This window comes from Triticum urartu, chromosome 1A, assembly GCF_056163025.1.
Source record: "Triticum urartu cultivar PI428250 chromosome 1A, HENAU_Tu73, whole genome shotgun sequence".
Lineage (NCBI taxonomy): Eukaryota > Viridiplantae > Streptophyta > Magnoliopsida > Poales > Poaceae > Triticum > Triticum urartu.
Genome location: NC_141873.1, coordinates 450194546 through 450210658, shown reverse-complemented (window position 1 = coordinate 450210658; position 16113 = coordinate 450194546). Strand labels below are relative to the sequence as shown.

Below are 16113 nucleotides of genomic sequence, written 5' to 3'. Positions count from 1 at the left end.
TCCTTATTACCATTGCGCATGCTTCTTTTAATTAGAACGTGTGCTCGTCTAGCGCACACACGTTAATCTGTCTAATTGTTTCTGTTTGTTGTGGCTAATTGCAAACAACTCATCTGTGTGAAGTGTATGTCGTCAATCGCAGACACTTTGATTTGGCTGACCATTTCTGTTGTGCTGCCTAATCGCAAACAGTAATTCTTCTGAAGCATATGCCCTCAACCGCACACACCTTCATCTGGCTGCCCATTTCTTTTGTTCTTCCTCATCATAAACAGTTAATCCGAATGAACCGTATGCCGTATATCGCGCACGCCTTCATCTGGCTACTTGTTTCTGTTCTTCTTCCTCATCGCAAAAAGTTAATTGAACCGAACTGTATGCCCTGCATTGCACACGCAACTAAAATCAGAACCGTGTTTGATGGCTCTACCATCGCAAACGTTTTGCATTTTTTTGATGATTATTTTACATCACTGTTTGATTAATGCATCGCGCACAGTTTCGTCAAAGAGTCTCTGATCGTAGTGTCGCGTTAGCAGCATCCTGCAGTAGTGAGGGGGGTCCCCTTTTTGGGCAACAATCCTCATGCCTTCCCCACCCCTTCCTCCACTATAAATAGAGGGGTAGAGGTGCTCTCCAACCCGTCTCAAGTTCTGACACAAATGACATGCAATGATTTGCCCCCCTCTCTCTCTATGAAATAGTTTCGTAGTGGCAAAAGGCTGTCTAGTCTCCGGTAGCGATTAGGTCTAGACGGCTAAGTGTCGCTGGATATGTGACACCGTATGTGTGCAATCTGGTTTGAGATCATTTGATCTTATGTTCGAGGGATTGTCTGGGGTTCTGTCCAAGGGACTGTTAGAGGGAGAAAACTCCCGCAGTTGGGAGGCTGTAAATCCTACCTATGGGAATATGCCCCAACGATCTTCACCAACTCTTTTTCCGCCGCGCTACGAGTTGGTAATGATTATATCAAACCTTATATGCATCTTCATAGTGGTCCTGTGCTGGTGCGCAAGACAATTTTTTTGCTTTTGTTGCAATCCCTTACAGGTGTTGCCCCACTATGAGGGTCTGAACCTAGATAACCCACTTCCTGTACATCCGGCCTTGTTCACCACCTTATACAGGGTACTATGGTTCCCGAGCCGTCGGGGATGATTGTATGTACTTCCTTCTTAGTGTCCGCGTTTGTATTGTGTTTCTGAAAAAAGAATGGCTAAACTTTCAATAAGCTTGAGCCTCTATAGTTCCCTGTGCATTTTGTTGTTGTTAAGGAATTCTTGTATAGCTAAAAAAGGCCAATCCTATATGAACGTCCCTTAGACTTGAGGCTTCGCTAAAGACTCCTCTAGACGGGTAGACCCACGTAACAGATGTTCTGCTTCTTCGTTTTCTCTTTTTAGATTTTGGGTTTTCTTTTTAAATAACTTTTTTATGAGTTTTGCAATATTTGGTGAAATTTATTCAAATATATGATGAACTTTTCTATCAAATAGAAAGTGAACTTTTCTAGTATACGGTGAACATTTTTAAATACACGATGAACTTTTTCTATAATATACATTGAACATTTTTAATATACATTTTTTATTTTATGATGAACATTTTTTAATACACGCTGAATAACTTTTAATACAAGGTGAATTTATTTAACATATAGTGAACATTTGTACTCCCTCCATCCAAATATATAGTGCCTAATGCGCTTTTGAAGGTTACTTTTGACCGTGGGTTAAAGCAATAATTTATGGCTTGCATGTTACATAAAGCATATCATCAAATTTTTCATGCGAAAGAAGTTTCTAATGATACAACTATTATATCATACATCTCATATGTTTTTAATATTATCAATGATCAAAGCGAACTTCAAAAGAGCTATTAGGCCCTATATATTCGGAGGAAGGGAGTATAAAACACATACCCGACAGTTTTCTTTAAGATATATTTTTCTATATTAATAAAATTTTAAAATATCTAGCTCCTAAGAATAATAGTGTTCTTTTAAAAAATGAAGAAAATAATAATTAAAAACAGCTCATCAGCAAAGTGGGCCCACCCATTTGCGTTAGCTTCATCTAATCCAAGACGGACATGAATTAGGAGGTCTCTAAAAATACACATGCCCCCCCATGGCCAACCCTATTTAGCGCTTAGGTCACTGGTAAATCATGAATATTTTCCGATTTCAACAACATTTTTTACAAATTCGTGAACATTATTTGAAATTGTGAATTTTTGAAACTCGTGAACATTTTCAATCGAAGATAGTTTTTTGAAAATTTGGAATTATTTTCTGAAATTCAAGAAAAAATAAATTGTCGACGAATATTTTTTTAATCAACGAATATATTTTGAATCGATGAAATTATTTTGCAATTCACGAATTGTTATTTTAAAAAAATTGATCACCATTTTGTGAATACGCAATCATTTTTTTTAAATCAGGAAATATCTCGATTTCTGATTTTTTTTTCAAACTCGTGTTATTTTGAATATGCAAACATTTTTTCAGAATCAAGAATATATTTTTGAATCCACGACATTTTAGGATTTTTGAATGAGTTTTTCGCAATACATTTTCATGAAATTTATTTTTCTTGTAATCTCGAATTGTTTTAAAGAAGACGAAAAAATGAAAAGAAAACAACTTGGGGCGTCCCGGCTGGGTGCTCCTATTTGGTAATTATTTTTTTGTAATCCTGAACGCCTTCTGCGCCGGCCCATGTGGGATGCGAGGTGCCCCCATATTTTGTGATTTCGAAAAAAGGTTTCACGGATAAAAAAACGTCCACATAATTCACGAAAAGTCCTTGAATTCAGAAAATGTTTGCGATTTCAAAAAACATCAATTTTATAAACTTTTTCTATTTTGATGAAGAATTTTTTATGAGCATTCTTTTAATAATGATAAACATTTTAACAAAAAATGTGTTCAAGAACTTTTTTCTGATACATGGATGAACAGATTTTGAATTCAATGAACAAAATTTCAATTTGATGAGAATTTTTAAAAATTAAGAACGAATTTCAAATTTGATGTACATTTTGTAAATTAGATAAACATATTTTTAAATTTTGATGAACATTTTCTAAATCCAATGAACAAAAAGTTGAATTCGGTGAACAGTTTTTGAATTGTAGTACATTTGTTTGCATTGATGAATATTTTTGGAATTCGGTGAACACAAAAATGGAAAAGAAAAAGGATAAAATGGAAAAGTGAAAAGTGAAAAAGTAAGAAGAAAAGGAGAAATTAAAATGGAAAAGAAAAAGAAAAAACATTAAAAACAAAAGGATAAAACGAAATAAAAAAATGAAAATGGTTCGGCCCATGCGAACGCCCAATGCGTGAGGGGGGTGCACACGGGTTCGCTCGCGGGCGACCTACACGCTGTATAGAATCCGCCTTCCCACCCCGCCCCGCGCATGGATGGACCAAAAGGGGCTGCGTGTTTCCGTGTTTTGTCGACGCAGAGTGCACTGCGCCTAGCTCTCAGACCCCATCACGCGGGGAAAAAGTTCTCAGACCCCATGTATCAAACTAGGGGTGCTCCTATTTGGTGCCTACAGCGCCACACTAGCCAACCGACGCCCACTGCACGCATAGTGTGCCGGCCCACAAACGTACAGCGCATTGTGTTATATAGCAAAAAAACATAAAAAGTGTTGCGTGCAGATTCGAACTAAGAAAAAAGTAAACTCCAGGATACTAATATCTGGAGGCCAGGACTCGAACCCAGTTGGGCGAGGGCATAGACATGCTCCTCTAGCCACTCGAGCTATGCTCTTTCTCTTACAGATTCAAACTTGCGCCGCTACATCCCTAGATTTGCTTACCTGACCATTAGAGACTGTGACCTCTACTGACTAATAGCAATGAGAACATTTTTAGAACCAACATAGCTGCGTCGCTTAGATTTTTGAGTTATTTAAATATAATTTGGAAAAGGTTGATTTTGTTATGAAGAAAAGTTCATTAAATTTTGAAAAAAGTTCATGCTTTGGAAAAATTTCATCAAATTTGAAAAACGACATCAAATTTTAAAAAGCTCACAGATTTTGAAAAAAAATTGTCCACATGGGAGAAAAGTTCGTCGAATTTGAAAAAAGTTCATTGAATTTGAAAAAAATTGAATTCATAAAAGTTCACAATTTTTCTAAAAAGTTTATCGATTTTCCATAAAGGTTCTAGAATTTGAAAAATAAGTTCATTGCTTTGAAAAATAAATTCATTGAACTTGAAAAAAAGTTCATTGAATTTCAGAAAATTTTCACCAATTGCAAAAAAAGTTTGTGTATAAAAAGAAAAAGGAAAAAAAGATGAAAAAAGAAAGGAAAACCAAAACAAAAACCGGTCTACAAAAAATACACAACGAAAAAGAAAAAAAAACCGCCTACCAAAAGTATGAAAGACGAAAAGGAAATATATTATGACAACATGGGGTCTGTCCCGGTAGGCTAATGCGAGTGAAACTTGCATTGCAGGTCGGCCTGTCACTGTGTATTTTGTAAATGGGCGCCTGAAGTGCCTCCGTGTTGGTCTAACCCATCTAAGTCCTTTTTCCTTCTGTTTTTCCCAAACGCACAAAAAATGTTGTTGTGTTGCGACTCGAATCAGTGACCTCCGGCTTTCAAGTAGGATGCACTAACCAACCCCCATCGATCCTCACGTGAATAATAACACCCTTTCCTCCTTTTTCTTTCTAGTTTTCTTTTTTCTTTTTTCTCAAAATGCATAAACTATTTTCAAGTTTAATTAACTTTTTTTTCAAATGTAGATGAACTTTTTTAAATATGATGAGCTTTTTCCAAATTAGATGAACTTTTTTCAAAATTGATGAACCTTTTCAATTTAGATGATTTTTTTGAAAAAATAATGAACTTTTTTCAAAATTGGTGAACCTTTTTCCATTTTTGATGAACTTTTTTCAAAATCATGAACTTTCTTCAAAATTGATGAACTTTTTAATTATTTACGATTTTTTCTTCAAATTCGATGATTTTTTTTCGATTTTATGCATTTTTACAAATCTTTTTTCAAAAATACAACCGAAGGGTTCAACCGTGACCAGTCAACCATACCACGAACCGGAAAACCAGCGAAACAGTATAGCAAACAGTGATCGAACGAAACAGTCGAGAAAATAGTTAGCGACCAAGTGGGCCTCAAAGTTATAACCCACTATGGAACTGTGTAGGTGCCAGATCTTGTAATCGGCGCCGAAGGCGCCGCTTAGGGGGAGAACCTAACGAAGGAGCGCTCCTTCAGGAGCCTCCCCAAGCCTCACTTGAGGTGGGCTAACAGCTCTCACCCACCGCCACGTGTCGCATTTTGGGCACCCCATCTGAATATTGTTTTTATATTTTTTTCGCACGTGTTTTCAGCTTTTTAGATGGTTTTTTCTGGGGATTTTTTTGGCTTTTCGATTTTTCACCGGTCATTCTTAGTTTTTGGACAAAAATAATAATTTGAAATTGATTTCTTTTTCACATGAGAAAATGGTCTCTTTTTTCCTTCCGCGAGAGGCATGGCCGAGTTTTCCGGAAACGAAAGAAAAACACATTTACTTTTTCTTTTTACTTTCGTGAGAGGCACAGACGTGCCTCCTGGAAAACGAAAAAAATACATTTTTTTCCCTTCCGCGAGAGGCACGGCCCTGCCGCTTGAAAACGGAAAAATGTGTTTTCCCTTCCGAGAGAGGTACGGATTGCTTTCGCGAGAGGCACATCCGTTCACCTCGAAAACGACAAAATAGTGTTTTTTTTCGACCGTTAGAGGCACGGGTTTACTTTTCGTGGAGGTACAAGTTTGCTTCCGCGAGAGGCACAATCATACCTTTTTTAGAAAGAAAAAAAAATCGTGCTTCCGGTTCGATTTTTTCATTCAGTTTTTTTACGCGAGAAAATAAGTTTGTCAAAATGTATCAACATGGGATCTAGTTTTGAAGATCTCGACGCGGGAAATCCAACGGTGAAAACGGTTCAAGATTTGGACGCATGATTTAAGAGATAAAACGTTTTGAATAAACAAATCTATATAAAAAAAGAAAAAACTTTCCGTTTGCAACAAGTGGCGCACATGCAACAAAAATAGTGTTTTTTTTCGACCGTTAGAGGCACGGGTTTACTTTTCGTGGAGGTACAAGTTTGCTTCCGCGAGAGGCACAATCATACCTTTTTTAGAAAGAAAAAAAAATCGTGCTTCCGGTTCGATTTTTTCATTCAGTTTTTTTACGCGAGAAAATAAGTTTGTCAAAATGTATCAACATGGGATCTAGTTTTGAAGATCTCGACGCGGGAAATCCAACGGTGAAAACGGTTCAAGATTTGGACGCATGATTTAAGAGATAAAACGTTTTGAATAAACAAATCTATATAAAAAAAGAAAAAACTTTCCGTTTGCAACAAGTGGCGCACATGCAACGCGTCACTTGTTGCAGACTTAGAAAGTCGGAGGGAACGTGCCACTTGTTTTCAAATAGTGCTCCTAATTACTTCCTTCATTTCAAAAATATAGTGTGTGAAGGGAGTAATGATTGATGTGTCGTGACTTGAACCGATGACCTCTGGCTTTAAAGTAGGACGCACTAACCCACCCGCCACCGATCCTCACGTGAATACTAACATCCTTTCCTTCTTTTCTTCTTTCTAGTTTTCTTTTTTTCCTTTTTCTCAAAATGCACAAACTATTTTTCAATTCGATGATTTTTTTTCAAAGTGGATGAACTTTTTTCAAATATAGTGAACTTTCATCAAATTTGATGAACTTTTTCAAAATTGATGATTTGTTTTTCAAATTAGATGTTTTTTTAAAATTGATGAACTTTTTTCCCAATTTATATGAATTTTTTGAATATCTCGATGAACTTTTCTCAAAATCGCTGGACTTTTTTCAAAATCGATGATCCTTTTTTTCAATTTTGATGAACTTTTTACAAATTCGTGAACTTTCTTAAAAGTTGAAGAACTTTTTAAAAAAATAATGAATTTTCTTCAAATTTGTTGATATTTTTTATTTTTATGCTTTTTTTTATTTTTTACGAACCTTTTTCCTCAAAAAGTCAACCGAAGGGTTCAACCATGACCAGTCAACTATACCTTGAACTAAGAAACCAACAAAAAGGTACAGCGACCAGCGATCGAACGAAAAGTCGAGAAAATAGTTAGCGACCAAGTGGGCTCAAAGTTACAACCTACTATGGAAATGAGCAGGCGCTAGATCTGGTAACCAGCGCTGATGGCGCCGATTAGCAGAGAAACTAACAAAGGAGCGCTCCTTCGGGAGCCTCCCAAAGGCCACTTGGCGCGCTCCCACCCGCCGCCACATGTCATGTTGTGGACGTTTCCTTTGAATTTTTTTTATTATTATTTCGCACCTGTTTTCGGCCTTTTAGATGGGTTTTTGGGCTTTTGGGGTTTTCATCGGTCTTTCTTAACTTTTCAAAAAAATTATTTTGAAATTATTTTTTTGCGCGCAAAAATGTGTTTTTTTGCTTCCATGTGAGGCACGGCTTTACTTCCACGAGAGGCACGACTGAGCTTCTCGAAAACGGAAAAAAAGAAATGAGTTTTTTTACTTCCACGACAGGCATGGATTTGCTTCCGTGAGATGCATCGCCGAGCTTCTCGGAAACAAAAAAATCATGTTTTTTTCCCTTCCATGATAAGCATGGTCGCGCCCCTCGGAAACGAAATAAAAAACATGTTTTTCCCTTATGTGAGAGGCACGAATTTGCCTCCACGAGAGATACGGATTTGCTTCCACGAGAGGCAAGAAAGTGCCTCTCGAAAACAAAAAAAACGCGTTTTCCTTCCGCGAGAGGCACGGCCGTGCATCTCGGAAACGAAAAATAGTGTTTTGTTTTTTTGCCTTCCACTAGAGGCACGGGTTTACTTCTGGAGGAGGCACATATTTTTGTTTTCGTGAGAGGCATAGTCATACCTCTTTCGGAAAGGAAAAAAAAGATGCTTCCGGTTTGTTTTTTCGTCCTGTTTTTTGCGCGAAAAAAGTTCATTAAAATCGATTAGCTTGGATCTAGTTTTGAAAATCTTGACACGGAAAATTCAATAATGAAAACAGTTCAAGATTTAAACGCATGTTTAAGAGAAAACATTTTAAATAGGATCTATGAAAAAAAATAAAACCTCTGCATTGCAACAAGTCGCGCACATAATGTGCGTCATTTGTTGCAGCCTGAAAAGGTAGGAATCCTTTACAAAGAGTCCTAGTGATTTCGCCAAGCTCCCAGTGCTAAATAGGGAACGCCTCATTTTTTTAGGCAAAATAGGAAACGCCTCAAACTGGACATGGAGCAACCAGCGATGAGCCGTGCCCCAATGCGACCCACGGGCCAGCAACGCAGCCCCGGTCGTACGGTCACCGATCGGCCCGTTCCTGAAGGCTGGAATGGGTCGGCGGTTGGCAAGCGGTGGTTGTCAGCCAAAAAGAAGGGTCAGCTAGTGGGACCCGCTCCAAGAAAACGGGTGGCAAAAAATCTGCTCGCTGCCAAGCACGACGGAGGAGGAGAAGAGCAGGCCCCAACTCCCAAGCGGCGCCCAGTGAGCAACGACCGTGAGCTAGCTCGATTCCGCTCCGCTCCGGTTCGATTCGATTCCTTCCGCGGCATCCTCCTCCCGGCCAAACCAGCCCCTCTCCGTCCCTGCTCGGTTAGCCCCGTCCATCCAGTTCCTCCGTCGTTTCTGTCCGGGTGATTGGCTTAGGAATTAGGAGATGTGGTTGCGCTGCGGGAGAAGCGCGCGACGAGGATCGGCAGTAGATCAACAGCCACCGCTCCTGCTATATATGCTAAGCCGGCGCCAGTGTTTGCGCGATGTTGCCGGCTTAGTCCTCGCTGATTTTGTGCTGAAGAGTATATGTTGAAGTTTGCTGATTTTGCACCATCGAAATTGGTAGGAGTAGCTCAGAGCTGCCTGAAACAAGGGAAATACCATGGATGCAAGATTCATTGTTTGTTCTTGCTCACTATGTGATCATAGCTTTTACCAAGCAGAGAACATGTACGTGCGGAATAAGTTATGTGATAAGACTCATGGTATCACGCTCAGTTGCTTTGGCTACAACTTCTAGCTCTGAATACCTCCTTCATAGGACATTGCTAAAATGATCCTTCCAAGCTGCGTAATGCTAAGCTGAGCTGTTGGTAAACTTAGTTAGATCTGTTTGACAATTAAGTACCTCCTTTCTTAAAAAGGGAACAATTAAACTTTTTTTTGCGTGAAAAAAGAGCTTTACTTATGTAGGAATAGTTGTACAATCGCTTGCCATCAAGCTAATCAGAGTATTTGGAGGCTCCTGCAACCACAAGTCGGTTCAGAGTTCCACTCTCGACATATAAGCCAAATGATCTGCAGTCCTATTCTGTAAACGACCAATATGTACACATAAAAGCTCTCTCTCCTTCGTCACCTCCTTTATCTCACTCACCAGATGGCCTATTCTTTGGGTTGGGTTGTTATTTTCAATTACTCATAGCACATTCCATAATCATGGGTAAACATATCTTTCTCTTGTCAAGCATATATAACTCTTATGCAGCGTATGCTTTACCTACTTGCTCACTCACATCTTTTTTGTTTTCATTTTTTGGAACTTCTTCGGTCTCCAGAAGCAAGCTTTGGAGTCTACATATCGATGAGCATTTGAAAGGAGAATTGTCATACATATAGCAGTTGAAAAGGATGGGTTATGGCATGAGTAGGCTACAGGGATCCAGTGAGCCTGAAGGGCAGAATAGTGATGGATCTAGTTCAGTCGAAGTGAATAATGATTTCTCAAAATTACATAATGATATTTTCCATATGACTCGACTAAGATCAGGACCTAGTGAAAGCATCCGCAAGTCCATGGATAGAGTCTCAGTGACTAGGTTGTTACGTGGAAGGGAAGTTAATTCTTCAGGAAATGGAAAGTTCTCTCCGGTTGATCGTGCATTCGTTCTTGGTCATTATCTTCCAGTGGATGGTCCTGAGATGGTGGATACGATGGATTCACGAGCTTATGTTTCACAGTTTTCTGCCGATGGTTCTCTTTTTGTTGCTGGTTTTCAGGTATGCTATGCTCTAATGCAATAGTAAACGTTTTACTAAGCTCTAGTAAGCACATGTACAATTTCCTGAATTTTCGGTTTCCTAATCATCCTTTTGTTTTCATTATCAGGGAAGCCACATAAGAATATATGATGTCGATAAAGGTTGGGAAATACACAAGGACATTCATGCTAGAAGTTTGAGATGGACAATTAGTGATGCAGCGTTATCACCTGATCAAAGGTTCCTCGTAAGTTAACTAAAACTTAACTAGTAAGATCTTTGTCTTCTCTTTCGGTTCATCTTAATTTCCCCCTAACTCTGTATGCATGGGCTCAGTTTTGGAAATGTGTAGTTCTCTGGTACAACTTTTATCGATTCATGCAGTCAATCTCTTTCATTATTCTTATTGAGAGGAAATGCATGCATGACATGCAATTGCCTTGAACCGAAGAGGATGAACTGAACTTTGTAAGGTATCTGATTTGGGGAACAAGGCTAGTGGGGGTGTGCTTTTAGTACTTACTGTACTAGTAGTGGAAACATTGTGAGGGTTGGAAAACAGCACTTGATGTTTCATCTGAGCTATTGTCAATACATTGATAAGATAACTCCGGTAGCTTTAGTTTGAATCTGATCTTTCTGGTTACCAGTGCTAAATTGGAACATATTGGAAAAACGGATGCTAGTTCTTTCTATCTGTATATTATTATTGTGTAGCCTAACTTCGTCGGTTACCTGTTCCCTTTATCTTCCCTTTTTGCATGCAAAGTTGGATTTGTGAACTTTCTTATGACGTATCAATCTGCAGGTCTACTCTAGTCTGGCACCCATTATCCATATTGTCAATGTTGGCACTGCTTCAAAAGAATCATATGCTAATGTCACTGTGAGTTCTCATCAAGATTTGCCCTTCTGCAGGAAAAATGGCATTTTTTCTCTGTTGAGATAGTGCCACCCTTATCCTATTTTATGGTTATAATTTTTTGATATCTTCAGTACTATGGAAATATACTGCTTTATGACTTCAGGCATTTTAAGTTTACTTTGTGATTCAACAGGTCCACAGCTGATTTAATATTTACTTAATCGTCCTGTAGCACATCCACATGCATTTGATTGTTCTCTGCACAAAGATGCTTGATATGCACTTCAAATACTTTTCTGTTAAACTATTAATGCCGCTTACATCTTTCTGCAGGACATCCATGATGGATTAGATTTTTCAGAGCATGAAGATGTTAGATATTCATTTGGACTCTTTTCTGTTAAATTTTCCACTGATGGACGGGAGCTTGTTGCTGGCAGTAATGATGATTCAATATATGTCTATGACCTTCAGGCAAACAAAGTGACATTGCGTTTGCCTGCCCATACAGTATGACATTATTTTTTCTCTTGGGTTGTATCTTCTTAAATATTTGCCTGATCACATTTTTTGGGTTTCTTATCTCACTGGAAGTGATTAATAGTCCAATGATCTTAAGTTGGTTGTGCTATCTTACCAGCCAAGTAACTTCATCCATACTTGTCCAGATATGATCTATCTGTCTGTTCTTTTTTATTTCCCACGAAGTGGGCATGGGTGACAACTGAGGTAGTTATACCCTGATAATTGATCTAAACTCTAAAGAAAAATTTATGCTGAATCTGAAGATGGATAATGGTATTAGTAAAAAATATTTGGTGGGCAGAAGGTGTGGAAACTATCATTTGGTTGATTTCTTAGGTGTAAATGGCACTCCTTGTCGGGGCTGCAAAATTTGCCAGCCATCGGCGGACATTAATTTAATCTCTGACCTTTTTATATGGGTCTGCCATGGTCTGCCCAATTTTCGACAAGACATGTCGCTGCACCTAACCAAGCATACTATGTACCTTTGATGTGTCTCTGACGATATTTTGTTACCATTTTTTTATTAAAGAGGTTTTACCTACCAACTTTAAAGAACGTACAACTAAACCATTGGCATTGCTCTTTTAAATGCAACACCCGTGTGCTCACAAATTTTGTTCTAGAAACTATGCTGTGATGCTGATGCCAAACTGACTTGGTTAAGTCAACTGATTGATTTTTTTATACTATGATTCATGTATAAAAAGCTAGGAAGTTCTCTCCTCCAGTCGGGAATTTATCCATATTGGATTTTTAATAATGACTTGATAAATTTATTTATTTATTTTTGCAATCCAGTGGCAACAGTATATATTTTGGAAGTATCATGTTGGGTTATCAGGAGCAGATGAAAATTTGCAGCCTTAACATCTTGCTCTACTGTTTGTTGGGCAAAGTCATACTCTGTTTTGCTCTTTGTTCTGAAAAACAAACTCTCCTAATACTTGTTCGAAAAATAAACTAGGCATGTATAGGATATTTTAGCTAGCCTGAAAACTTAATATTACCTCTGTTTCTAAAGATAAGACGTTTTGGCAGTTTAGATTGAACAGTTTGAGATGCATATAGATTGTCATAGCAGCAATGCAATTGAATCCTTGCTTATTTCCTTGGATTGTTTGCATCTCAGAAATCTTTGTGTAATAAATATTTGATATGTTAGTTGATAGTATAATTGATTTTCTTTTTTACATTTCAGTCTGATGTCAACACAGTAGCATTTGCTGATGAATCTGGTAACCTACTTTATTCTGGAAGCGATGATAACTTGTGCAAGGTAGCATACTGTTATAAATTATTTTTACGTGATTTCTTTTTCCTGGCAACATTATGTAATTTCTTCTGTATTAACGTATTTGACTGAATTGCTATTCTCATATTTCCTGATCGTATCTGAACATATAAAGTGTGAAGGCATTTTATGTTGCACCCTCCATATTGCTGAATGACTGAACGTGCTTGGATATTTTTGTTTCCAGTAGAGTAGCAGATCACTTGTCATGATTTCTAAAAATATAAAGAAATAAAAGATTACATGCCATGAAGCTAATGATGTGCCAGCTAATATTCCTTAGCATTTTTTTCATGGCCTTTTTTTATACCTGTAAATATGCTTTGACTAGTGCATAAATAAAATGAGATGGTTCGACAGAACATGTTGGACGTCATTATCCTAACTTATATTTTTTGTTACTCTACTCCAGTATCATTACCTACCTACAAACCATTTTTCACAGTACCGCTGTCCTGATTCTTAATTCTCAAATAAAGAAGTAATCAAATTGAATTCTTGCTAGTTCTGATGTTGCAATAGCATTAGTTAAGCATTCAATTTTTCTTATCTTTCTGGGAATTTTGTTTATATTTCTTAGGGGATTGCCGGTATCGCACCGATACAATCCTGTTATTGAGCTGCCAAACGTGCAGTTTAAAAAATGGTTGCACCATTCTTTTTGTTACCTTGAGTACCGGAGAAGCAGGTACCTAGTAAATCATCAATTAGAGATTACTACATGCCTTTTACCCTAGGCATCATATATGTTTATATTTTAATAGTGGACAACCGGACAAGCACCTATAATTCATTTGTCAAGAATTCCTATGTGGTTTTGAATTAGGTGACAACCTTTGTGTTAGCTAAGTTTGAGGTTTCCTCTGGAACACGAATAAAAAATTATTCTTAACTTTTTTTCATTTTAGAAACTTTGTGGTATGTGATCCTGGTAGCCTGTCTTCAGGTCTGGGACAGACGTTGTTTGTCCACAGGGGAAGCGGCTGGGGTTTTGACTGGACATCTGCATGGCATTACTCATATTGACAGCCGTGGAGATGGTAGATGTTTCATATCAAATGGAAAAGATCAAGCTATTAAGATGTGGGACATCCGGAAAATGACATCCAATGCTGATGGGTATGTCTTAAGCAACAGGCAGTCTGCTTAATCCACTTTTTTGTTGCTCGGATTTGGACATATTGGCTTACTGCAGAGCTATACTAATCTTATTGTTTGATACAGTTCCGAAAACAGAGTCCCTGCCTGGGACTACAGATATTCAAGATATCCACAACAGTACAAGCAACAAAAGCATCCACATGACCAGTCAGTAGCTACATACCGGGGCCATTCAGTTCTCCGTACATTAATTCGCTGCTATTTTTCTCCCACATATAGGTACATACTGTGACTGCTCAGGAACTTGGCATCATTTTTTTTTTTCAGATTATATGTAGTGGATATGTGCTGATAGGCTAATACCCTCTGCTTCGTACAGCACAGGGCAGAAGTACATATATACAGGATCTTATGATGCTAGTGTCTGCATCTATGATGTGGTATGTCTCTATTCAACATGCCAGCCCATTCGAGTTCTTTTGTTCTTGTTGTACTACTACTACTACTACTACTACTACTATCTGCATCCTTTTACTTGCCATTTTGCACATCAACACGTCTCCTGTATATACTTTCTTCTCTAAATATATGTTACAATTTCTGTAAACATAATGACGTGAAAGTACTCTTGTTGAGAAATTTAGGATGATTTCATGTGACAATTCTGGACGCTTTTATGTTCATTTTCTTAATCAAAATTTTAGAAGGTTGATTGCACACATTCTGCAGCTGTAAAAAGTGATGGAGAAGATACTTGAAGTACCATTTATTGCACAGTCTACGGCTTTAGAAAGTGTTGGAGAACATACTTGAAGTACAATTCCTTGGATGCATTTCCTTTTACTTGTTCTCTTCCCTGTTCGAACAGAGTTCCACTTTTTCATGTTAATCCAGTGGCAATTTTTTATTGTTCTACAACCAGAGTACCATATGACAACATTACTACGTGACTGCGTGTATGGATCTCATACATAGACGCACGGTGTAGACATGCCTCTTGAATTAGAAATGTGACACTTCACACCTGGGTACTCCCTCCGTATCAAAATATAAGACATTTGTTGAAACTATTATAGTGTCAAAAAACGTCTTACATTTTGATACGGAGGGAGTAGCTTTTAGTCACTCTTGGATAACATAGATCTTTCAGTGAGGTGCCTTCGCCGTGCGACCATACATGAATAGTCACAACCAAATTGAACTACTAGTTCGTTTTACTTTTCATGATTTGCAAAGGCTCTTCCAACATATTTTATTATCCTTGTTCCCATGTTCAGGTAAGTGGGTCGCAAGTTGCCAAACTGCAAGGACATCATCATTTGGCAGTTCGAGACTGCAGCTGGCATCCGTCCGATCCAATGCTTGTCAGTTCATCATGGGACGGCCAGGTCGCGAGATGGTCCAGGACTCGCTCCGAGCAAGATACTTGTGAATCCAGTTAAATCGAGTGTGCAGATACTTCGCGTGTCCTGTAATCTTCCGATATCATGTGCAATCTTGGGTCACAAGGGATACTCGACACAGTTTGACGAAACAATAGAAAATGAAAAGGAACTCTAGCTGTGATGTACATATAAAATGGATGCCAAGCCAAGTGCATATGTAGTAGTATTTCATTACACCTTCGGAGAAGGTAACGAAACAGCCTATCCTTAGATGGTGCATACGTGTATACGTCCTTTGTTTATGTGATTACTGGGTTGTTTTTGCTCTTCCGCTGAGCAGTTGCAGTTCATCCTTTCAGAAGCAGAACTGTTTGTACTTCGTGAGAGAAATTTGTTATAGAAAAAGCACTGTATATTTGTACCTATGTATACTACCTGTACTTTGCAAGAAATTTCTCGCGGCTAGAGGTAGTCGTGGTTTCATATTTTCCTTATCTTTCAGTATATTATAAGTTGTTCATCGCGGAGGTGGACGCTTGAACAAAGCAATCCGGAAGGAAAAACTTTTCCGGTGAAATTGTATACGCGCAACATGTTCTGCGTATTTGTGACTATGTTGTTTCTGTGCTCTCGTTTGACATTTGTGCTTCATCCTTTTAACAGCAGAACTGTTTGAAGCAGAAATATGATGCACAAAAAGTTTGGCAGGTGTTTCCCGCCTTACTGCATGTGACTGTAGTTCTGTGGATGTTTATAATAAGTTACTGTATATTCAGGCGTTCATGATGAGTAACTTGCTATATTATGAGTGTTTATATAGTCGATGTGAATTTATCTTATGGGCTTATGTGACTATAGTTGAGTGCGTAAGAGGATATCTGCTGGGT

General features: G+C 38.2%; 1 protein-coding gene across 1 annotated transcript; it reads left to right on the top strand.

Moving 5' to 3' along the window:
- Nucleotides 1-8471: 8471 nt before the first annotated feature.
- Nucleotides 8472-15711, top strand: LOC125517615 (LEC14B protein). The gene is made up of 10 exons (XM_048682828.2): nt 8472-8673; nt 9633-10074; nt 10184-10303; nt 10865-10942; nt 11255-11431; nt 12648-12725; nt 13687-13859; nt 13965-14120; nt 14221-14281; nt 15119-15711. The coding sequence occupies exons 2-10, from the start codon at nt 9706-9708 to the stop codon at nt 15281-15283; spliced, it is 1377 nt and encodes a 458-aa protein (XP_048538785.2). The 5' UTR covers nt 8472-8673; nt 9633-9705; the 3' UTR covers nt 15284-15711.
- The last annotated feature ends 402 nt before the right edge of the window (nt 15712-16113 follow it).